The sequence below is a fragment of the Heterocephalus glaber genome, unplaced genomic scaffold (genome assembly GCF_053883595.1).
Source record: "Heterocephalus glaber isolate CG9 unplaced genomic scaffold, H.glaber_assembly_v1.0 deba00001719, whole genome shotgun sequence".
In the NCBI taxonomy this organism is placed as follows: domain Eukaryota; kingdom Metazoa; phylum Chordata; class Mammalia; order Rodentia; family Bathyergidae; genus Heterocephalus; species Heterocephalus glaber.
In genome coordinates this window covers 1,539,784-1,565,582 of record NW_028258432.1, presented here as the reverse complement: position 1 = coordinate 1,565,582, position 25,799 = coordinate 1,539,784, and the positions used below count along the sequence as shown (strand labels likewise).

At 39.9% G+C, this 25,799-nt stretch overlaps 1 protein-coding gene and 1 pseudogene across 1 annotated transcript in view; both read left to right on the top strand.

The window, feature by feature from the left end:
• The first annotated feature begins 3,831 nt into the window (after nucleotides 1-3,831).
• Nucleotides 3,832-5,381, top strand: LOC101713850 (eukaryotic translation initiation factor 3 subunit E pseudogene; annotated as a pseudogene).
• A 13,928-nt stretch (nucleotides 5,382-19,309) lies between these two features.
• The window catches only part of Pspc1 (paraspeckle component 1), a 71,960-nt gene continuing 65,470 nt past the window's right edge, over nucleotides 19,310-25,799 (top strand). Inside the window, exon 1 of the mRNA XM_004854893.3 lies at nucleotides 19,310-19,851. Coding sequence (XP_004854950.1) covers nucleotides 19,489-19,851 — 363 coding nt within the window. The 5' untranslated portion in view covers nucleotides 19,310-19,488. The remainder of the gene's footprint in view (nucleotides 19,852-25,799) is intronic.

Below are 25,799 nucleotides of genomic sequence, written 5' to 3'. Positions count from 1 at the left end.
ATAGCTGCCAAAAACATTTTGCATTCTGTGAGTTGTCTCTTCACTCTATTGGTGGTTTCCTTTGATTTGTAGAAGCTTTCTTTTTTTTTTTTTTTTTTTTTTTGGTACTGGGGATCGAACTTGGGTCCTTAGCTTTTGAGGCAGGCAGTGGAACCACTGAGCTAAATCCCTGGCCCAAAACTTTTCAATTTGATGTTATCCTATCTGTTGATTCTTTGTAATATTTCCTGTACAATCATGGATTTGTTCATAAAGTCTTTACTTACACTTATATCTTCAGGAGTTTTATTGTCAAGCACATTGTTTCTGTTTTAATTTAGATCTTTGATGCATTTTTATTTTAGTGCATTGTGAGAGATACGGGTCCAAGTTCAATCTTTGGCATGTGGAAAGCCAGTTTTCCCAGGACCATTGCTTTTTTTTTTCTTTGCTTAAATTCTTTTATTGGTACATTTTAGGTAAACAATACATTTACATTTATCATTGGGTGCTTGTACCTGTACATGATGTATCTTCGTTCTTATTTTTTCCTCATTACCTGTGCACCCTTCCCTATTTACATTGATTTTGTTTCCATTTTTTTCTTTTCTCATAATTTTTCCTTTCCCTTTCCCCTCCCACTTCCTCTACCCCTTTGGACCTTTTCTTCCTATTTCTAATTATCAATTATTCATTTTAAACCTTATTTAGACTTTCAGTTTCTCACACTAGAGAAACTATTCGGTATTTACACATGCCAGCACCATTTCTTAAAGAGGCTCTTTTTCCTCCAGCAAAGGTGTGCCTTCAAGCCCTAAAAGAAAACAGCCTCCAACCTAGACTGATGTATCCTGCAAAACTATCTTTCAAAATTGACGGGGAAATAAGATACTTCCATGACAAAGAACACCTGAGAAACTTCATGAATACAAACCAGCACTCCAAACAATTTTTTTAAATATCCTAGAAAAAGACAATGAAGGTCACAACTCCATGAGGCCCAACAGAGCAAATCCAAAATATTTCACCAGGCAAGGCAAGAAATTAAAGGGAGAGGGGGAAAAATAAAAAACAGCCAATAATAGGAAAATAACATGACAATTAATGGACTCAATTCGCCAATCAAAAGAAACAGACTGGCAGAATGGATTAAGAAGCAAAATCCAACAATATGCTGTGTACAAGCAATGCACCTAGTTCAAAAGGAAACTCTTGGACTGAAAATAAAAGGATGGAAAATGGCTCTCCATGTGACAGAAACCCGAAAAAAGGCAGGGGTAGCAATCTTATTTGCAGACAAAGTAAATTTCAAACCAAAACTAATTAAGAGAGACAAAGATGGTCACTACATCCTTGAGAAGGGAACAATCCAAGAGATGAGAATCATAAATATATATGCACCAAATACTAATGCCCCAACTATACAAAACAAATATTAAGGAACATGAAAAACCAAATAAGCACTAATACAGTTGTAGTTGGGGACCTCAATACCCCACTGTCACAAATACACAGGTCATCTAGACAAAAAATCAACAATAAAAAAAAAATCAACAACGAAATATAAGAACTGAACCAAGCTTTTGAACAAATGGACTTAATAGACGTCTACAGAGTATTCCACCCCACAAAATCAGAATATACATTCCTTTTGGCTGCACATGGGTCATTCTCCAAAACAGACCACTTACTAGTTCCCAGAACATGTTTAAGTAAATGCAAAGGAATTGAAATTATCCCATGTATATATTATCAGACCATAGTGTAATTAAACTGGAGATCATTAGCATAAGAAACCACAAGAAGTTCACAAACACATGGAAATTGAATAACACTCTCCTGAACAACCAATGGATCACAGAGGAAATTAAAGAAGAAATTAGACAGTTTTTACAATTTGATGATAATGCCAGTACAACATACATGAATTTATGGGACACAATGAAAGCAGTTCTACAACGGAAATTCATAGCAGTGAATGTCCACACTAGGAAAACAAAGTGAGCTCAAATAAACAACCTAATGGTGAATCTTAAGCTCCTAGAAAAAGAAGAGCAAGACAAACCCAAAGCTCATACAAGGGAGGAAATGATAAAGATCAGAGCAGAAATCAATGCAATGGAGACTAAGAGAATGACACAAAAAAATCAATGAATTGAAGAGTTGGTTTTTCAAAGGAATAAATACAATCGATAAACCATTAGCCAACCTTATCAGAAAAAGGAAAGAAAAGGTTCAAATCCATGCAATTAGAAATGAAAAAGGTTAAGTCACAACAGATCCAGCAGAAATCCAGAGGATCGTCAGTACCTACTTCGAGAACCCGTACTCTAATAAAATGGAAAACACAGAAGAACTGGACAGATTTCTAGATACATATGAATTACCAAAGTTGAACAAAGAAGATATAAAATTCTAAACACCCCAATTACAATCGGTGAAATTGAAAACGTAATTAAAAATTTACCAACAGTGCCAGGGATTTAGCTCAGTGGTTCAGCTGCCTGCTGTGCAAGCACAAGGACCCAAGTTCAATCCCCGGTACCAAAAAAAAAATTTACCAACAAAGGAAAGCCTGGGTCCTGATGCTTTCACTGCTGAATTCTACAAGACATTTAGAGAAGAACTATTGCCACTACTCTTTAAACTTTTCAATGAAATTGAAAGGGAAGCAATACTTCCAAATTCATTCCTGGAAGCAAGTGTGACTTTGATTCCAAAAGCATAGAAAGACCCAACCATAAAAGAGAGCTACAGGCCAATCTCCCTAATGAACATAGATGCAAAAATCCTCAATAAGATACTGGCAAACAGAATACAGAGAGTAATCAAGAAGATCCTACACCCTGACCAAGTCAGATTTATCCCAGGGATGCAAGGATGGTTCAACATTCATATATCAATAAATGTTATACACCATATTAACAGAGTCAAGGACAAAAACCACATGATCATCTCAATAGATGCAGAAAAAGCATTCGACAAAATTCAACACCCATTCATATTAAAACACTGCAGAAAATTGGCGTAATGGTCTTTATCTCAACTTGATAAAGGCTATCTATGAAAAACCAACAGCCAACATCATACTAAATGGTCAAAAATTGAAAACCTTCACGCTAAAATCAGGAACAAGACAAGGATGTCCACTATCACCACTCCTGTTCAACATAATTCTGGAAACATTAGCCACAGCAATTAGAAAAGAGAAAGAAACAAAAGGAATAAAGATAGGAAAGGAAGAAGTTAAACTGTCATTATTTGCTGACAATATGATACTCTACATAGAACACCCAAAAAACTCCACCAAAGACTCCTAGACTTAATTGACAGATTCAGTAGAGTAGCTGGATACAAGGTCAACACTCAAAAATCAATAGCCTTCTTGTACACAAATAACATACTCACTGAGAAATTAGGGAAACAATCCCTTTCACAATAGCATCCAAATAAATGAAATATGTAGGAATCAACCTAACAAAGGAAGCAAAAGACCTCTATATTGAGAACTACAGCACTCTGGAAAAAGAGATCGAAGATGATATAAAAAAATGGAAAGACATCCCTTGTTCCTGGGTAGGAAGAACCAATATAGTGAAAATGGCCATATTTCCAAAACTGCTATACAGATTCAATGTAATCCCTTTTGAAATCCCAACAGTGTATTTCACAGAACTAGAGAAAACAATCCAAAAATTCATCTGGAATCAGAAGAGACCTAGAATAGCAAAAGCAGTTCTAGGCAACAGAGACATGACAGGGGGTATCACAATCCCCAACTTGAAACTATACTACAAAGCCACTGTGATAATAACAGCATGGTATTGGCAAAGAAACAGACCTGAGGATCAGTGGAATAGATTAGAAGATGCAGAAACAACTCCAGACATACTCAGCTACCTCATCTTTGACAAAGGAGCCAACCATCCTCACTGGACGAAAGATAGCCTCTTTAATAAATGGTGTTGGACGACCTGACCACATGCATCACGCACTTCTTGGACTGGCACCTGGACTTCCCGCTCCTGGAGTTTCTCTCTGTGAAGGAGATATATAATGAGAAAGAATTATTACAAAGGAAGTTGGACCTCCTTAGTGATACCAACATGGTTGACTTTGCAATGGATATACGCAGAAACCTTTATTCTGATGACATTCCCCATGCTTTCAGAGAAAAAAGAACCACAGTTGTTGCACAACTGAAACAACTTCAGGCAGAAACAGAACCAATTGTGAAAATGTTTGAAGATCCAGAAATGACTAGGCAAATGCAGTCAACCAGGGATGTTCGGATGCTATTTGACTACCTGGCAGATGAGCATGGGTTTAGACAAGAATATTTAGATACACTCTACAGGTATGCAAAATTCTAGTATGAATGTGGGAATTACTCAGGAGCAGCAGAATACCTTTACTTTTTTAGAGTATTGGTTCCAGCAACTGATAGAAATGCTTTAAGTTTCCTCTGGGGAAAACTGGCCTCTGAAATCTTAATGCAGAACTGGGATGCAGCCATGGAAGACCTTACATGCTTAAAAGAGACCATAGATAACAATTCTGTGAGTTCTCCACTCCAGTCTCTTTAGCAGCGAATGTGACTCATCCACTGGTCTCTCTTTGTTTGCTTCAACCATCCCAAAGGTCGAGATAATATTATTGATCTCTTTCTTTACCAGCCACAGTGCCTTAATGCAATTCAGACAGTGTGTCCACATATTCTCCATTATCTGACCACTACAGTCATAACAAATAAAGATGTTCAAAAGCGTCAGCAAGTGCTAAAAGATCTAGTAAAAGTTATTCGACAGGAGTCTTACACATATAAGGACCCAATTACAGAATTTGTTGAATGCTTATATGTTGACTTTGATGGGGCTCAGAAGAAGCTGAGGGAATGTGAATCAGTGCTGGTGAATGACTTCTTCCTGGTGGCCTGCCTGGGGGACTTCATTGAGAACGCTCATCTCTTCATATTTGAGACTTTCTGCCGTATCCACCAGTGCATCAGCATTAGTATGCTGGCAGATAAACTGAACATGACTCCAGAAGAAGCGGAAAGGTGGATTGTGAATTTGGTTAGAAATGCGAGGCTGGATGCCAAGATTGACTCTAAATTAGGTCATGTGGTCATGGGTAACAATGCAGTCTCACCCTATCAGCAAGTGATTGAGAAGACTAAAAGCCTCTCTTTTAGAAGCCAGATGTTGGCCGTGAATACTGAAAAGAAACTTAATCAGAATAGTAGATCAGAGGCTCCTAACTGGGCAACCCAGGATTCTGGCTTCTACTGAGGAACTGTAAAGAAAACAAGGAAAAAATATGAAACAATAAAACCATTATATAATGGGCAATATACATTTTAAAAGCAATAAATGTTTAGTGTAAATTTTGGAGAATTTGAATAATATTGGTTATGGTTCATTTTCTAAAAATAAATAAATAAATAAATAAATGGTGTTGGAAAAGCTGGATGTCAATTTACCAAAGATTAAAACTAGACCCCTATCTTTCACCATGCACTAAACTAAAATCAAAGTGGATTAAAGATCTAAATATTAAACCAGAAACACTAAACTTGTTGGAAGATAAGTTAGGTAGAACTCTTGAAGACACTGGCATAGGAAAAGACTTTATGAATAAATCCTCAATAGCCCAGGAACTAGCACAAAGAATCAACAACTGGGATCTCATCTTATTAAAAAGCTTCTGCACTGCAAGAGAAACCACCAACAGAGCTAACAGACAACCTACAATGTGGGGAAAAATTTTTACCAGCTGTTCCTCAGACAAATGTCTACTATCTAGAATATATAAAGAACTCAAAAAAAATCAGACCCCCCCCCCAAATATAAAGACCCAATTCAAAAATGGGCATCTGAAATGAACAGACATTTCTCAGACAAAGAAGTAAAAGCAGCAAATAAACATATGAAAACATGTTCAACATCACTGGTCATTCAAGAGATGCAGATGAAAACAACACTGAGATTCCACCTCACCCCAGAAAGAATGGCGGCTATCAAGAAATCAACCAATAACAAATGCTGGCAGAGGTGTGGAGAGAAAGGAACCCTTCTCCATTGTTGGTGGGAGTGCAGACTGCTGCAACCACTGTGGAAATCAATATGGAGATACTCAAAGAACTAGGACTGGAAGTCCCATTTGACTCAGCTGATCCTCTGCTGGGTATCTTCCCCAAAGAATTAAAAGAATCATACCACAGTGATACATGGTCATCCGTGTTCACAATGGCACAGTTAGTAATAGCTAAAACATGGAAACAGCACAATTGCCCATCAACTGGAGACTGGACATGGTAACACATGCCTGTGATAACAGCATTCTAGAGGCTCAGGAAGGAGGATAGAAAGTTTGGGCCTAGCATGGGCATTGTAGCAATTTAGCAAAACGTTGCCTCAAAATACAAATGGAAAAAAAAGAGCTGGGGTGTAGCTCCCTGTGAAGGGCCTGGGTTCAATCTCTAGTACTTCAAGAAAATAAAGTTGAACCAAGGGTGAGGAATTTAGCTCAGAGTTGCCGCTGCCTGCCTCAGAAGTGCGAGGTACTGAGTTTGATCCCCAGTACCAAAACTAAATAAATAAAGTTGAATTGAGCATGGTTGTCTGCAGGTATAATCCCAGCTACTCAGAAGGCTAATGCAGGAAGATTGTTAGCTGAAGACCAGCCGGGACAACATAGCAAGATAAGACCCTGTCTCAAAACAAGGGTGTGTGTGTGTGTGTAATTAAACAGTTTAGGTCAAAGAATTTGATAAATTTAGGCCAGGCATGGCAGCACATGTCTGTAATCCCAGCACTCAGAAGGCTGAGGCAAGAGGATTGCTGCGAGTTCAAGGCCAGCCTGGGCTACTTAGTGAGACCCTCTCTCAAAAAAAAACCAAAATAAAAAACAAAAAAAAAGAAAATTTGATAAATTTAATACAATGGAGAAATTTCTTGAAAAGCACAATTTACCAAATCTAGTCTAAGAAGAATTCAGGTTTTCTCTTTTTTTTGAGATAGGATCTTGCTGGCCAGGCTGACCTGACCTGGAACTCATTGTCTTCCTGCCTTGCCTCCTAAATTCTGGGAGAATAGGTGTGGGCCACTAGGATCAGCACCTTCTAAATATTTAAGGAAGAAATAATGGCAGCCTTACACATACACTGCCATAGAGCACCATGAGAGAGCTTCTCAACTTGTTTCATAAGGCCAGATAAAAAATATGAGAATGGCCAGGAATTTAGCTCAGTGGTTCTGCTGCCTGCCTCGAAAACGCAAGAACCCGAGTTCGATCCCCGGTACCAAAAAAAAGAAAAAAGAGGAAAAAAAAAAAAAAAAGGAATATGAGAACAACAACAACAAAGGAAATATGAGCACAATACAAGAAAAATCATATAATATGGTAAGAAGGTTAGGTGGTTATTCCAGAATTCCATATAAACTATCTTTCTTTACATGGGTTTAGTGGCACATTGCTGTTATCCCAGCACTCTGAGAGCCTGTGTCATATGAATCACAATTTGGAGAGGATCCTGTGCAAAATATACACTGAGGAAACCCCGTTTCATAAAGAAAAAAGAAGGCCTAGCGATGCACCTTGGTGCAGTGGCCGTTGGTTCAGTCCTCAGTATCCCCACCCTGAATCCCTGTCTCACCAGTATTGTGACAAACTTTGAAGTGTCTTAACTCCATGACAAATGTCTGTGCCCTCTGTCTCCCAACACACAGATGAACCTTTCCAAAAACTAACATCAATGCTTTATTTCAATGCTACATTCAAATTACATCTATAATCCAATTCCAACAACTCTTAGTGCTATTTTATTCCATTGTTTTCTTTTGTTTTGTTTTTGAGACAAAGTCTCACATATATTTCAGGCTGGCCTCAAACTTGTAGTGATCCTCCTGCCTCAGCCTCTGGAGCACTGGGATTGCAGGTATGTGCCACCATGCTAGACTCCCAGTGTTTATTTTATTGTTTTTGTTATTTGTGCTGCTAGGCTGGAACCCAGCACATGTGCTGTATCACGGAGCTACAATCCCAACCCCTCAGCCATTCATCTATGAAAATTATCCAAAGGCAAATTCACATATGAGTTTCTGGGGTCTTACATTCTACCGTTTCTGCCTCCATGTCTGTCTTCTTTACATACTATTCCCACAGGCTCCCCTTCCTTGACAGTTCCTGTCCTTTCTTCATTATTATTTAGGATCTCATATCATCTTCTCTTTTATCATGACCATTCAAACTCCTCACTCCTGATCAGTTTCTATCATTCCTTTACAATTGAATATCAAAATGCCAGTGATTATTGTGGGTGGTTTGGGAAAAATCCAAATAAAGTCTCAAAGACGTGGCACTCTTGGATGATTTAATTTAGGGTTTAGGAAGACCAAATAGGCACTAAACAGATAAAAATTCAAATAACCTTGTTTTAAGCAATTTTTTAAAACTTAAGTTGCTCAAAAAGATATCGTGATTGAAATACTAGCATATAAATATTTTTTAGTGTGCTTAAGAATTGTTTCTTTTTTTAAATGTGCTGCTTCCATTTTGGAGTTTTATATCGAAATAAATTACCAACTAGTAATTAACTAAATATAACTAACCATAGGTTATTATTTCTAAAAGTCTAAGTTAAAAAAATCTTTGAATAAATGATTCACTTTATGAAGATATAAATAAATATGACTTAATCTAGGAAGTTTTTTAAAGTTATGTTCATATGTAGAAATGGAGAAAAACATGTACAGAAAAAAAGTTCAGGGGTGGCTAATTTCCTTGGAAATTTCAATAAAGATAGCTTGTTGGAGTTCTTTTTGAAAATTTATTTCATGATCTTTTGGTAATGAGAATAAACTTCTGAAAAATGAAAACTATTTCTATAAGAATAAAAAAAAGTTGGGCCAGGGATTTAGCTCAGTGGTGCCGTCCCCTGCCTTACAAATGTGGGGTCCTGAGTTTGATCCCTGGTACCAAAAAATAAATAAATAAATAAATAAAAAGAAGTAGAGTCCAGGCTGTCATTAACATACTAAAATCCTCATCAAATTATCAATTATTAATAGGCTTTTGGGGGGGGTTGAGGCAGGGTCTCCCTTTATAGTTCAAGCTGCCCCGAACTCACTATGTAGCCCAGACTGACCTCAAAGTCGAGGAGATTCTCCTGCCTCAGCCTCCTGAGTGCTAGGATTATGGCGTGTGCCACCACTCCTGGCTGAAAGTAGTATAGCTCCTAAAGTCAGAAGGCCTGAATTCCAGACAGTCATTGTGCTTCAGTTACCATGCCCTTCCTGGGGTCTATTTTCCCCATTCATGAAGTGGTGGTATATTTGTCATTTGTCAGGTGAGCAAAAGATCAAAAGCATGTTAGTGCCCTGAAATTAGCATTTTTAAACATTGCTAGTCAGAATTAAACTGTAAAAACTCCATGGAAGGCAATTTGTCAATCATCAAAATTGTTAAATAGTTCTTCCTACTTGGTATGAGGTTACAGGTGGTTTTCATTTTATCTTAGTTCTTTTTTTTTTTTTTTTCATACCGGGGATTGAACTCGGGTCCTTCCACTTGCAAGGCAGGCGATGGAACCACTGGGCTAAATCTCTGGGCCTATTAGTTCTTTGTTTTAAACAAACACAATAACCATTTCAAATACTTTGATTTATATTTTGATATATTTGATATTTAATTAAGACTATTAATCCTAAAGAAATATGCATTATTTTTAATGTATTCATATTAAATTATTTCAGCTGTGCAGTGTATTAGATGACAATAGTGTTCAGTTGTATTTTAGAAAACTCTACAAATGACCTACAAATACACAAGTGATTTGCAAATGATTTGCAACATAATCTCTTTATTAGGGTTAAGAATTGTCTGAGTCCATTTTGTGTGTGTATAACAGAAGAAACTGGGTAATTTATAAAGAACAGGGGGCCAGGGATTTAGCTCAGTGCTTCTGCCACCTGCCTCAAAACCAAAAGGACCCGAGTTCAATCCCCAGTACCAAAAAAAAAAAAAAAAAGCCAACCTATAAAGAACAGAAATTTCCATTATTTCTCAAGGAGGCTGGGCAGTTCCCAGCGTTTGTTGTCTGTCAGATGCTGCAGCCCTCGGGGAAAGCATACTGTGTCTTTCTGTGGAGAAGGCAGGACAAGAGGGACCAGCTCCATCCCCAACTCCCTCACTCATCTGGTTGCTGAAGAAGGAGCCCTCACAGCTTAGCCACTTCCTCTCCATGCTGTCACACTGGCCACATCTAAATTCTGGAGCAACATATTCAAATCATAGCAATGATATAAAATGCTGTCTTATTTTTGAAATTGGTCTTAGTTATGTAATTCTCAATAGAAATCAAGTAAATACATTTAAAGGATATTTTATATTAATTATTTTTAATAAAATATCCTTTATTACAGCCGGGTATGGTGGCACCTGCCTGTAATCCCAGCACTTGGGAGACTGAAACAGGAGGATTGTTGCAAGTTTGAGGCCAGCTTGGGCTACATGGTGAGTTCAAAGCCAGCCTGAACTACAAAGGGAGACTCTGTCCCAAAAAATATATATATCCTTTACTTATTGGAATAAAAGACATCTAACATAACATTTACTTTTTGTGTGTGCATATGATACTGGGGTTGCAGGCTGAGCCCAGGGCCATTGGACTGAATTACATCCCCAGCCCTTTTTTTAAAAATTTGGTTTTGTGTTTTTTATTTATTTAGAGACAGGGTCTCACTATGTAGCCTAGGCTGTTCTTGCACTCACTGTGTAGCCCAGGCTGGCCTCGAACTCAACACCAATCCTCCTGCCTCAGCCTCCTGAGTGCTGGGATTATGGGAATGTGCCACCATCCCTGGCTAATTATTTTTTATTTTGAGACAAGTCCTCACTAAATTACTTGAATGCATGATCCTCCTGCTTCAGCCTCCCAGAGTGCTGAGATTACAGGTATGCACTATCACACCCGAATAACATCATTCATCGGGCCGGGGATTCAGCTCAGTGGTTTCGCCACCTGCTGAGCAAGCACAAGGACCTGAGTTCGATTCCCGGTACCCAAAAAAATTTATTATTCATCATATTAATTGAGAGTACAATTAAGTGAGGATAAGTACATTGATATTGCTGAAATTTCTTCAACCCAAACTGAAATTCTGTACCCATTAACCAAAAACTCCAGGGCTGGAGATTTAGCTCAGTAGTGCCATACCTGCCTCCCAAGCACAAGGTCCTGGGTTCGATCCCCGGTACGAAAAACACCATAAAAACCTCCATATTGCCTCTCTTTCTGCAGCCCCACATAGCCCCACTGTTTACTTTCTGTCTCTATGAATTTCAATATTCAAAGTACCACATGTGGGTGGAGGATGTGGTCCTCTGGTAGAGCACTGGGCTATGAGCATGCATGAGGCTCGGGGTTTGATCCCTGGCTCTGTGGTGGGGAGAAGTAAGTGGAATTGTATATTTGTCCTTTAGTGTCTGACTTATTTCACTTGCATAATGTACTTGTTATGGGCTAAATTATGTCTTCTCCCCAAAATCCATATTTTGAAGTTCTAACTCCCAAGACATCAGAATGTGATTATATTTTTTGAAATGAGGCTTTTTAAAAGGTAGTTAAGGGGCCGGGGATTTAGCTCAGTGGTTCTGCCGCCTGCCTTGCAAGCACAAGGACCCAAGTTCGATCCCCAGTACCATAAAAAAAATAAAATAAAATAAAAGGTAATTAAGAGCCAGGGATTTAGCTCAGTGGCACCGCACCTGCCTCAGAAGCCCATGGTTGTGAGTTCAATCCCTGGTACCAAAAAAAAAAATTTAATTAAAAAAAAGGTAACTAAGATACAATGAGGCCATATGGGTATGCCCTAATCCAGTATAACTGGTGTCCTAATAAAAAGAGGAGATTAGGGGCAACTGCAGTGCTGCATACATACAATCCCAAGCACTCTGGGAAACTGAGGCAGGAAGCTTGCCAGGTTGAGTTCAGCCCAGGGAATTTAGCAATTTGGTAATACCCGCCTTAGAATAAAAAGCTCCTTGTGAAGGCCTTGGGTTCAAAGCCCAGTATAATAACAACAACATCAAAAAATTAGGACACAGACTTGGCACACAGAAGAAAGGTCCTGTGAGAACACAAGAAGGTGGATGGCCAAGGAAAGAAATCTCAGAAGAAACTAAACCTTGGATCTTCGGCCTCCAGAAATGAAAAAATTTATTTCTTTTGGTTGAGCCACCCTATGTGTGATTTTTTTTTTTTTTGGTACTGGGGATCAAACTCGGGTCCTTGTGCTTGCGAGGCAGGCGCCAGAACCACTGAGCTAAATCCCCGGCCCTGTGTGATTACTTTTACATTTTTATTCATTTATATTTTGAGACAGGTTCTCTCTGTGTAGTTCAGGCTGGCCTTGAATTCACTGTGCAGCAGAGTCTGGCTCAAACTTGCAGCAATCCTCCTTCCTCAATCTCCTGAGTGCTGGGATTACAGGCATGCACCACCACGTGTGGCAATATTTTTGTTTGTTCGCTTTTGATGTTTTGTTTTGTTTGAAACTGGGTCTTACTATTTAGTTCAAGATGGTCTTGAATTCACTATGTTCCCCAAGCAGGTCTTGAACTTGGGGTGATCCTTCTACCTCAGACTTCTGAGTGTTGGGACTATAGGTGTGTGCCACTATCCCAGCTGGTTTCGGTTTTTTGACACAGGGTCTCACTATGCAGTCCAGCCTGGCCTTGAACATGGTACGTAGCATAGGTTATCCTCAAACTTGTGATTCTCCTGTCTCAGCCTTCCAAGTGCTGAGGTTATAGGCATGTACCACCATGCCCAACCTGTGACATTTGATATGGCAGCCCTAGCAAACCAGTACAATATTCAAGGTTAAACTGTATGGTAATGTGTCAGAATGCCCCTGTTAAGGCTCAATGATTTTCCATTATATGTGTTTACTACACTTATTTATCCATTTATCTGTTAATAGAAACTTGTCTTGCTTCCACATTTGGTCTATGGTGAATAAAGCTACTATCAATATTGATGTTCAAATGTCTCTTCAAAACTTTGCTATCAGTTGTTCTGAGTTATGTGCTCTGATGTGAAATTGCTAGATTACATACATGACTTGTTGAGGTTCTACCATACTGTCACCATAACAACTGCACCATTTACTTTTTTTTTGTACTGGGGATCAAACTCGGGTCCTTCTGCTTACAGGGTAGGTGGCGGAAGCACTGAGCTAAATCCCCAGCCCTGTTTACCTTTCCAGAACCAATGTACAAGGGCTTAAGGTTTTGTTCCATCATTATCACCATCATTTGTTACTTTCTTTTTTTTCTGTGATACAGTCTCGCTATGTTGTCCAGGCTGGACTCAAACTCAAGGTGATCCTCCTGCCTCAGCCTCCTAAGTGCTGGAGTTACAGGTGTGTGCCACCAAGCCTGGCCATCACTTGTTACTTTCTATTGTTTTTATTATTTTATTTTATTATATTTTTATAATGGCCATCCTAATAAGTGTTAAGAGTATCTCATTGGATTTTAGATTTGCATTTCCCTAATGACTGGAGTTGGGTTTTGTTTTTTTTTAACTTTTTTGAGACAGAGTCTCACTGTGTAGTCCGGTAGTTCAGGCTGGTCTTGAACTCACTATGTGGTCCAGGCTATCCTTATCCTCCCAGGGGCTGGGATCACAGGCATCCACCACCATGCCCTCCCACGACTGGTGTTTTTGAGCATCTTTTCATGTGCTTATTAACTATTTGTATATCTTTGGAGAAATGAAATGTCTGTTTAGCACCTTTGGCCAATTTTAGCTTTTGTTTTGTTTTGTTTGTTTTTGAGACAACATCTCACTGTTCAGCTCAGGCTGCCCTTGAACTCTTGCTCCTCCTGCCTCAGCCTCCCAGGTGCTGGAATTACAGGATTGTGTCACCATGCCAGGCCCAGTTTCCTTTGCCCACCTCCCTTTTTTTTCCAGTACTGGGACTGAACCCAGAGCCTCATGCATGATAAGCGTGAATTCTATCATTGAGCTACATCCTCACCTTTCACAGAATTTTAAGTTTTAGCTCGTATATTTAGATATTTAATGCTCTTTCAGTTAACTCTGTATAGTAAGGTAGAGTCTTCATTCTTTTGTATGTAAATGCCCAGGATTTCATTGTTACTAGTGGTCAGTTTGTTGTTGTTGTTTATTTTGGTAGTAGGGATTGAATGCAGGGCTTTCCTGTTAACCAAATCCCAGTACTTTTTATTTTGAGATAAGGTCTCCTAAGTTGCTAAATTGTCCATGATGGGCTCAAACTTACAACCCTCCTGCTCCAGCTTCTCAGAGCACTAAGATAACAGGCATGAGCCATCACTGTTGCCTATAAATGTCCAGTGTTACCCAAACCATTTGCTGAAAAGATCATTCCTTCCCTATTGAATAACCTTGAAACCATTGTTGAAAAACATTGACCGTATGTGTAAGGGTGTATTTATGGACTCTATACTTGGTTTACATGTCTATCTTTACATATGTACCACTGTTTTGATTTTTCCAGTATGTTTTGAAATTAGGAAGTGTGAAACCTCTAACTTTGTTCTGTTACAATATTATTATTATTATTGTTATTATTATTATTTTTGGTACTGGAGATCGAACTCGGGTCCTTGCGCTTGCAAGGCAGGTTTCGAAACCACTGAGCTAAATCCCCAGCCCAAGTATTTATTTATTTATTTATTTATTGGTACCAGGGATCGAACTCAGGACCTTGCACTTTCAAGGCAGGCGCCGGAACCACTGAGCTAAATCCCTGGCCTCTTTACAAGATTATTTTTACTAAGCAGTGTCCCTTGAGATTCCATATACATTTTTTTTTTGGTACCGGGGATTGAACTTGGGTTCTTGCGCTTGCAAGAGAGGCAGCGGAACCACTGAGCTAAATCCCTGGCCCTCTCCATATGCATTTTAAGATGGGCTTTTATTTCAGAAAAAAATCTAAGGAAACTGTCATCAGCTTTCTGTTGCTGTGGTAGAATACCTGAGATAAACAATTGAAAAAAAGAAAGGTTCATTTTGGCTCATGGTTGCAGAGGTGTAGGCCTATGGACAGCTGGCTCCATTCCTTCTGGGCCTCTGGTAAGGCAGAGCAGTATGTCGGAAAGGTATGACACAGGAAAGCTGTTTACTTGGTAGCAGCCAGAAGCAGAGAGGGTGAGAGGGCCAAAAGCCAGAGAAAATGTACCCTTCAAATGTACCCCACAGTGATCAGCTTCCTCCAATGAGTTGCCTCCTCTGGAGTTTCCAGCACCTCCCAATTGTACCATCAGCTGTGGACTAAGATTTCAACACCTGAGCCTTTGAAGGACATCCCAGATCTAAACTGTAACAAAACTAAACAGATTAAAAAACTAAGAACAATCTTAATTTGGATTTTGGTAGCAATTGCATTGACTCTGTAAGATTGCTTTGTGTATTATTGTCATTTTATCACAACTCAGTCTTCCACCCCATGAACATGAGATGTCATTATGTTTATTTATGTGTTCTTTAATTTCTCTTTCAACAATGTTTTGTTTCTTTGGGGTTTTTTTGAGACAATGTCTCAATATGTAGTTGAGGCTGGACTTGGACTCAATATGTAGCCCAGGCTGGCCTCAAACTTATATAGATTCTCCTGCCTCATCCTTTCAAGTGCTGGGATTACAGGTGTATACCACCATACCCAGCTTTCAACAGTGTTTTGTAAATTTCAGTGTACAAGTCTTTTGCTGCCTTAGTTAAGTTTATTTGTGTGCATTTTGTTATTTTTGATGCTGGGATTATATTTTTAAAACAAATATTTATGCCAGATGTGGTTGCATGTGTCCATAATCCCAGCTACCTGGGAGGCCAAGGCAGTAGGATTGCAAGTTCAAATTCTAGGCCAGCTTGGGCAACTTTGTAAGACCTTGTCTCAAAATAAAATTTTGAAAAAGACTAAGAGTGTAGCTCAGTGGTGTAGCACTTACTTAGTATGTGTCATTCCCTAGCTTAAAAAGTACACTGTGCATGAACCGGGGATTTAGCTCAGTGGTTCCACTGTCTGCCTTGCAAGCACAAAGACTGGAGTTCGATCCCCGGCACCAAAAAAAAAAAAAAAAAAAAAGTACACTGTGCTACAAAGCCTAATAGTCAAATACACCCAGGATTTTGTTTTGTTATGGCAGTCTTTTGTACCACAGTGTTGGTCCCTGACAGTCTCATTTTAGTAGTTATTAGGTAATGATTAGTAGTTATTAGATGATAATGGGTTGGCTTAAAATGTTTGTGTTCAGGATATATGTTGGCACTAAAGCAAAAAGGATTGGATACCGAATATGGGGTAAGAAAAGGAGTCAAGTGTGGTCCCTAGATTATTGGTCTGAGAAAGTGGATGGTGCCTTCATGAAGTGTGAAGGACTGGAGTATGGCAAGGTTTATGGGGAGATTATAAAGAATCTTGGTCTAGGCACATTAAATTTGAGATACTTATTTGGCATCTAGGTATAGAATATTCCAGTACAGATCAAGAAATTGATCATTTGAGAAGGTGATTCAATAACTGCTGAACAAAGCGGACAAATGAGATGTCTGGCCTTAGAATAGACCACTGGTGGTTTGTTCATTGTGATAGGAGGAGAAAGCAATGTAAGGTTGTAGATGGATAGGCTGGTAAATTTAGGGCTGATAGGATGAGGCAATTTTATTCTGACCATGGCTTTTTCAACAGTGAAATAAATAAAATGTAGCATTATTACCTATGAGAAGTGTTGGTCTCAGGAGGGAGAAAATAGTGTAAAACAGTTGTTTAGAAAAGCAGGAAAAAGAAATTTAGAGAGTTCACAACATTTACAGAATGGGTGGGAAGGGAGGGAGGGAGGGAAGTTTACATTGGCATGAGTTTTTTTGGATTTGGGATTTTCATCAAATAAAGGAAGTTGCAAGAGATTAAGGACAAATGTATTCCATGAAAGTCCTGTCACACAAGATGTAAGAGAAAAACACATATACTTCTACAGAGATGTGTAGGAGAGGCAGCCCTCAGAGGAAGCTATGTTCCAGTTAAAGCAGGAAGGTAAAAGAAAAATGAGAGAAAAAGTTATGGCAAGCAGATGATGTAGAGGAAGTTCTTGAGGACTCAACAGAAGGCTTTGGATCGACTGGAAGGAGAGAGGGGAATTGAGTCAGATTGAGGAATGTACAGACCTGTTTGTTTTAGAATCTGGAAGATTAAAATTTGGGTAGTAGTAAAAAAAAATGGGTAATGAATAAGGTAAATAAACAGGAATTGTTCACTTTTTTTTTGGTACCGGGGATCAAACTCAGGACTTTGGACTTACAAGGCAGGTGGGGTACCACTGAGCTAAATCTCCGGCCTGCTTAATGTGTTAATTTAAATACAATAACATTCATCTTTTTAGTGGATGGTCTGTTGAGTTTTGACAAACAGAATTGTGGAGTCACCACCACAATCAGGGTATAATCTCATCATTTCAGAAATTTCTGTGTCCCTATGTAGTCAACTTTTCCCACCCTCTAGTTCCTGGAAGCCACTGATCTGTGTTCTGTAGTACAGTTTTGCCTTTTCCAGAATGTCCCATATACAGTATGTAGCTTTTATAGTCATAGTGTTGCTTATAAGGTTTATTTGTTTTATTGCTTAATATTCTTTTTTGGGGGGGTTGAGGCAAGGTCTCTCTATGTAGTTCAAGGTGGCCTCAAACTTGGGGTGACCCTCCTGTTTTACCCTGGGATTACAGTGCTGGGATTACAGACGTGTGCCACCATGCTTAGCCCTTGATATATTTTATATGATTGTGCTACTGCTTATGGACTTATCTGTCGACATATTATTTCAGCATTTTCAAACTTACAAATAAAGTTCCTATAAATATTTGCATAGAAACTTTTTGTATGAAGTTTTCTTTTCACTTGGATGTTTAGGATTATTTATTTATTTGAAGTGCTGGGGATTGAACCCAGGGCCTCAGATGTGCTAAACAATATAACAGTGAAGTATCTAGGCCCAAATACTTAGGAGTGGTGTGACTTTTGTAAAGTAAGCAAATGTTTAACTTCATGAAAAATTGCTGAGCTGTTTTTCAGGGTGACTGTGAATTCATTTCTTTTTAAATATGCATTGAGTATTCATGACAAATCAGTAGTAGCACAGGCTGAGGAGCTCAGGTAGGTACAGTATGATTTACAGATTGTAGATACTGTACATACTGCCTACCTGGCTCTTCACAGCAAAAGTTTGTATGTATTTGTCCTAAGTCTGTGCCCCATGATCTGGCTGTACTAATTTTTGTTTTGTTTTCTGCAGACAGGGTCTTGCTATGTAGTCCAGGCTGGCTTTGGATTTACTATGAAGCTCAAGCTGGCCTCGAACTCACGGTGATGCTCCTTCGTCAGCCTCCTGAGTGCTAGGATTACAGGCATGCACCACCATGCTTGGCTTGGTTGTATTAATATTATAAGTAATTTCATGGAGTCCTTTTTTGAAGTCCATGATCAACAGCTCAATTATTTTATAAAATGGAGGTTTTTTCTTTAGAAAATAAAAACCTTGTTTTTGAAACTGAATGAAATACAGATGTCTTAAAATTACTGTGGAATAGCTTGATACGGATTGCTAAGTACAAAATATCCGTTTTTATTTTCTCCTATTGAAAACTGAGTGAATGCCTAGGCTACATAGTGAGTTCAAGGCCAGTCTGAACTACATAGTGAGACCTTGTGTCAAAAAGATAAAAAAGGCCAGGCGTGGTGGTGCAGGTCTGTAATCCCAGAACTCAAAAGAGTCTGAGGCAGGAGGATCGCCGGGAGTTCAAGGCCGGCCTGAACAAGATAGAGAGCCCCTGTCTCAAAACAAAACAAAACAAACAAACAAACAAAAATGTGGTTTAAAGGCGAGGAGGGGAAGGGAATGAAAAAATTGAGATATGTTACATACACGTACCAACTTCCCACCATGAATGTGATCATTGTGTACTGCAAACATGTATGTACTAATAAAAATTTTAAAAACAAAAAAATTGAGCTTGATACTCAAGAGAATAAAGATATTCCCCAATCATTGTATTTGCATCCACTGTTGCCCATATCACATAATTCGTCCTATACTCCCAACTACCAGCAAGCGACAGCAAAGGAAGCTGCCACCCCCTACACCGGCAGGATGCTGGAATGGTAAGGCCCGCGACACTGCACATGCGCAATGGCAGCAGAAAGGCCGTTGGCGCACAGTGTGCGCAGGCGCACCGCCAGCCTTTGCGGAGGGGCTGGGCTAACGTTGGCGTTTTTCCTTTCAACTTCGGCTTGAGGCAGCGCCATTTTGAATGTGCGGCAACCGCTCCTGTGTGTCTGGAAATAAGGCTGCTTGTAGGCCACCTGGCCATCTGTCCTGGGTGTCCTAGCTTCGTTTCCATAGATACACGCAGAGACGTAGCCATATATAAGTCTAGGCCTGTGCCCAGTACCGAGGCAAGTTCACGGAGATGATGTTAAGAGGAAACCTGAAGCAAGTGCGCATTGAGAAGAACCCGGCCCGCCTTCGCGCGCTCGAGTCCGCGGCGGGCGACAGCGAGCCTGCGGCCATGGCGCTGGCGCTGGCGGGAGAGCAGGCGCCGCCCGCCCCCGTGGCCCCGGAGGACCGCCCGGAGGAGGAGATGGGCTTCACCATCGACATTAAGAGCTTCCTTAAGCCGGGAGAGAAGACGTACACGCAGCGCTGCCGCCTGTTCGTGGGGAACCTGCCCACCGACATCACCGAGGAGGACTTCAAGCGGCTCTTCGAGCGCTATGGCGAGCCCAGCGAGGTCTTCATCAACCGGGACCGCGGTTTCGGCTTCATCCGCCTGGTGAGTCTCTGCGGCGCGGTCCCAGCAGCCACCGGGGCGGGGCCGCTTGAGGGACACTGCTTTGAGGCCAAATTGTGTAGAAAAGGAAATGAATCGGCCGTGAACTTGGAACGGAAGCTGCCCCTGACCACGGATACCGACCAGGAGACTTCTGAAGAATGACCCCAAGTATCTCCTTGCCTGCAACCCGATTTGCGTGCGTTTAACAATGGACCCCATTAGTTTGACCTAAGCGTACCCCCGTTTATCCTAAACTTCAGGGTGTCTTAGGTGTGCCCTAGGAACACAGATGTGCAGAGCAGGACTGTGTGGAATGGTTAGGAGGTATCACATGTGTTTCTGAGCAACATTCTGCATGATTGGCGCGAGAGAGGACGGAAGATAGATGTACACTACTCCGAGTTATTCCTAGCAGTAGAATATTATGCGTCTTGGAATCTAAATTTTGGAAAGCTTTACAATAATTTAGACCAAAATTGTGCCTCCTATATTTTATAACATTTAGACGGTTTTATTCATAGGACAAAAATACTTTGTTAGGTTTTCCTATGTTCTTTGGTGTGTTCATCAGTCCTTAGTCTTTATTGTAATTCATATTTGGTTATTGTTTCTTTTCCAACAATTATCTTTTTTAGAGAGGGGATTGTCTTTTTAAAAAATTTTTTGGGGGCCCGGGGATTTAGCTCAGTGGTTCCGGCGCCTCCCTCCCAAGTGTAAGGTCCTGAGTTCGATCCCTGGTACAGTGTCTCACTATGTAGTTCAGAGTGGCCTTTAACTCTGGATGTACCCCAGACTGGCCTCACGTGGGCCCCAAGGCCAGTCTAGAGGGGTATATTTTTAAACATATAAATGATCGATTTTTTTTTTTTTAATCTTTCTAGTTAGACACTCAAAATTGTAGATTGTGGAAGCTTCCTTATTGGAGTTTTTGATTTTCAAAATCACGTTCTTTCCATGTACAGGCAAAGCAAAAACTTAAGATGTAGAGAAAACTGATTGTAATTAAATGGTACTGTATTTTGGGGACCATACTTGAATATCTTTGTTTAGAATTTAAGTTAACTAATCAGTAAATTTTGAACATAGAATTATAAATGTGTTTACTTTTCTTTTGGACCGAAGGAACAGCCTGTCTGTCACCAGGTAAAATTTTTTTTTGGTACTGGGAATCAAACTCGGGACCTTGTGCTTGCGAGGGAGGCGCCGGAACCACTGAGCTAAATCCCCGCCCCATAAAATTTTTAATATAAGTGCAAAAGTTGGGCTGGGGGTGTAGCTCGGTGGTGGAGCACTGGTGTAACATGCCTGAGGCCCTGAGTTCCATCCCCAGAACCATAAAAGGTGTAAAAAAGGGCAAAAATTATCTTAAAAAGAAGTTCGGTTTTGCTAGGTGTATTTGTGTGTGCCTGTAATCCCAGCACTCTGGAGGCGGAGGCAGGAGGATAGCTGAGAGTTCAGGGCCAGCTTGGGCACAAGATGAGCTCTGGCCAGCCTGAAGTACACGGTGAGACCCTGGCTCAGACAAAAAGAAGTTAGGTTTCTACAATCGAGTAATACAAGCAGCTTTTCTAAAATGATTTTATGTAATAGTTTCATGATCCTTAGCTTCTGGCACTTTTTCTGAAATTGTCACTCTGGAGGAGGGAGATGGGAGGGGCTGCATTTCCCTCTGTTTTGGAAGTTTTGCACCTAAGAATCAACAAATATTTTATTGAAATGGGCAAATCTTTCTTATTCTTTAGAATATTAGTAATTGACAGTTCTTTCTTCCCTTACCGTATCAGCACTGTCCAGTAGAACTATTTGTACTGATGGGAATGCTGTATATCTGCACTGTACAGTAGCCACTAGCAATATGACATTTTTTCTCCCAGTCCCTGAGTTTGAATTCATGGCTTTCACACTGAGCTACATTCCCAGCTTTTTAAACATTTTTCATTTGGAGAGAGGATTTTGCTGTGTTGCCCCTGTGGGGCTCAAATTTGCTACCTTTCTTCTGCTCAAGCCTCCCAAACTGCTGAAATTACAGGTGTGCCTCATTGTGCCCAGCTGACTTCAAATATATGTATATAATATTATATATATATATTTCATATGTGACTAGAGTGGCTTGGAGTGGATAGTGCAGTTTTAATTTTGAGCCACACGTGGTGGCACATGCCTGTAATCCCAGCACTCAGGAGGCTGAGGCAGGAGGATTGCTTTGAGTTCGAGGACAGCCTGGGCTACATAGTGAGTTCAAGGGCAGCTGGCATTACAAAGTGAGACTCTGCCTCAAAAACAAACAAAAAACTCAAACAAATAAATTTTGTTCTTAATTTAAGTTTAGTCATATGTAGCTGTTTTATGGGACAGAAAACTCATTCATTGCTTTTCCTCTTTATGAAAAAAATTTTTTCTGTGGGATTGTGAAATAGGTGAAGGGCTGGTATTGTCTATTCCTTTTGGATATACTCTTCCAAATATAGTACCCTAAATTTTGTGTGGGTGTAGGAATAGTAAAGATTTGTTAGTTGAAAATTGAAATTTAGTTCACAAAATTTGACTTTATAGATAGCTTTGTAGTTTAGCCAAGTACACACTATAGCCTATAATCCCAGTACTTGGGTGGCTGAGGCTGGAGGATCGCAGCAAGTTCGGGGCCAGCCTGGGCTCATAGTGAGTTCAGGGCCATCCTGAACTGCATAGTGAGACCCTGTCTCAAAAAAGCCCAAAACAAACAAAAAAAGAACCTTCCAGAACTCGCAAAAAACAAAAACCTAAAAAGAAATGAGGCTGGGCCTGGTCCTGGTCTCAAATGTCTGTAACCCCAGCACGCAGGGATGAGGCAGGAGGATATCTGCAAGTTCAGGGCCCGCCTGAGCTACAAAATGAGTTCAAGGCCACTCTGAACCACTTAGCAAGACCCTGCCTCAAAAAAAAGGGAGTTGTGTGGCTCAGTGCAGTGGTTCTGGGTTCATTCCCCAGTACTGTGCAAAAAAAAAAGTGTTGTAATTTTATTTAGTTTGTGTTGCTGGAAATACTTTTTATTCAATAACTAATGTTTAAAATGCAAATACATTTTCTTAAACTAGTAGTTGTAGTTTTCCAGTTAATTGATGGGTAACACTTTTGATAGGGCGTTGGGTTAGCATTACTAGTATCTATGGTGGGGAAAATGAATTTTTTGTTTTTGTGATGCTGGGGATTGAACCCAGGGCCTTCGCATTAAGGAATATCCCCAACTGTTAAATTGCTCAAGCTGGGTTGAACTTGTGATCCTCCTGCCTCTATGTGGCTGGGAAAAAGAATTTAAATGGCTGTGATGGTCCTAATCCAAATTATGTGCTCCTGGTACATTAGGGATAAAGTAGAATGTGTATCTTGGGCCGGGGATTTAGCTCAGTGACACCATGCCTGCCTCGAAAGTGCAAGGTCCTGAGTTCAATCTCCAGTACCAAAAAATCAAATCAAATCAAATCAAATAAATAGAATGTGTACTTTAGGCACATTGTGGAATTTTTAGACTCAAAGATTCATTTTAGATTTTGTTTGGATAATTAAAATTGGATAAATTAATTGTAAAATGGTAGTGCATTTAAAGTTAGTTTGATGTAGCTAAAACTGCTGTTATTTTGACTTAAACTCTTTCTGTTTTTAGCTTAGTAAAACAGATTTCTGAAAGTGTTTCCTGTCCATCATCTTCAGATAGATCTCTATCTGGTGTGAGCAGAAGGCTGCTTAAATTGTTTCCCCTTATATACATACTAGCAGTGTTGACCCTGTAACATCTCAAGTTCAAACACACATAATCAACTAACTAAGAATTTGTTAAAAATTAAATTCTAGTGCCCTACTGCAGAGGCCTCATTCAAGATCTACTGAATTAGAAAATTCTGCCGGAGATTTAGTTCAGTGGTTCCGGCACCTGCCTCGCATGCACAAGGTCCCATGTTCCATCCCTGGTACCAAAAAAGAAAAAGAAAAGAAAAGTCTAAGGATCGGGCTCAGGAATATTGGGCTTTAAATAGCTGTCAATGTTATTGATGGCTGCCAAAGTTTGAAAACCACATATAATTTCGGGTCGTCTTTTATTTCAAGAAAACTCTCTCAATTACATTTTTTTTTTTGAGACAAGGTCTGACTATGTTGTGCAGGCTGGTCTTGAACTCACTGTGTAGCCCAGGCTGGCTGTGAACTCAGTGATCTTCCTGCCTCATCCTCCTGGAATCACAAGTGTGTGCCACCACACCCAGCTTAATTACAATTTTGATAATAGTAAAAGATCATTCTTCTGATATACTTACTATAAAGATAATCATTATTAACTGTAGTTGTTCCACAAAATTCAAATTATATACGTTGTATTCAAGTAAAATATATCTTCGACATCTTTTCATGTCATTAGATTGTCTTTAATGATTATATTGTGTTTCTCAGTAGAGATGTACTATAGGTTATTTAATAGCTTTCTCCTGATTGACTTGAAGCCTGTTTGCAATTTGCAACAGTGGATTTCTTTGTACCTCAGTGGACAATTTTAAGCAAGTAGCATACAGTGAGAAAAATCCACATGCTTTGAGAAGATCCTTGAAATAGAAATCACTGGACCCTATAAGCAGTCTTGGGGACAGTTTTGGGGTAGTCATTTAGGTTCTTTTGATTTCCTATATTCTATTTAAAAAATTTATTATTCTTTGTTCAGAGTGATTCAAGGACATCAGGTGAAAGGCAGGATTATTATTAGGTACAGATTTGTGATTTTTAAAAATTTTTTTGGTGATACTGGGGATTGAACCCAGGGCCTACACACTAAGACTTAGTATATCCTTAGATGCCCCCTCCCCCTTTTAAAATTTTTATTTTGAGACACGTTTTTGCTTAATTGCTCAGGCTGGTGTTGAGTTTGGGATCTTCCTGCCTCAGCTTTTCAGAGTGCTGAGATTACAGGCGTGTGCCACCATGTGCAGCTGAGATTGTGAATTCTGTACAGGTTCAAATTAGCACTTAAAGTGTAAACTTGGGAGTTACTCAACCACTTGAGGCCTATTTCCTCATGTATGAAATGGGTATAGCAAGAAAAGTTACTCCATAGTTTGTTGGTGTGAGGATGGTGAAAGGTAATGCATATATTCTCTCCTCCCCCTGCTGGGGATGGAGCACAAGGCTTCCTCTTTGTCAGACAAGCAGTACCTCTGAGCTGCATACTCCCAGCTATTTAAAAATGTTTTTAACAATGATGTCTTCCTTTTCTCTTGTTGCTGAAATAAAATACCTGACATCCAGAGTTAAAAGGGGAAGGTTTATTTAGCTCAGAATTTGTAGAGGTTTTAGTCCATTGTTGGCTGACTCAAAGGCAGAGTGGCACATGGCAGAGAGGCATCCCAGAGGGAGAAACAGTTCATGGCACACAGAAGACAGCAAAGCAAGCAAGGGGAAAGACAAGCCTCTTCATGTCCCTTATATTGTATCCAGGCTGTCAGGGATTAGGGCTGTGACAAACCAGTGGATGTATTGAGGATATGAGGGCAATCTGGCTGTGACAGAATTGCCAGGGTTGATTCGGATTTGGCTGATCTGGCTGGCTAGGCTGGCGTTCCCTTCCTTCCTCACTACTCCAAGTGTATCCCTCCCAACGCTGCTCAGTCAAAGAAGAGGACCACCACGGTCAAGGGTATAGGAGTAGCTGCACTCCCTTGCTAGAACCTTCAGTCATTGTACTGATTTAATTGCACACCCTTAGTCCCAGCATCACCCATTCTAGATTCAGCCACTTTGGAAAAAGCCCCACCTATGACTACATAAGGCTTGGAGGGGGACATCTAGACAGAAGCCATGATAAATGGATAAGGACTGAGTTAGAGTAGCTGTAAGATAACAGTTGATGTAAGTTATACCTTGTGTTTCTGAGTCATGAAAAAATCTTTGGTTTCAAGTACGTACATCATTTTTTTGTTGTTATTAAATTC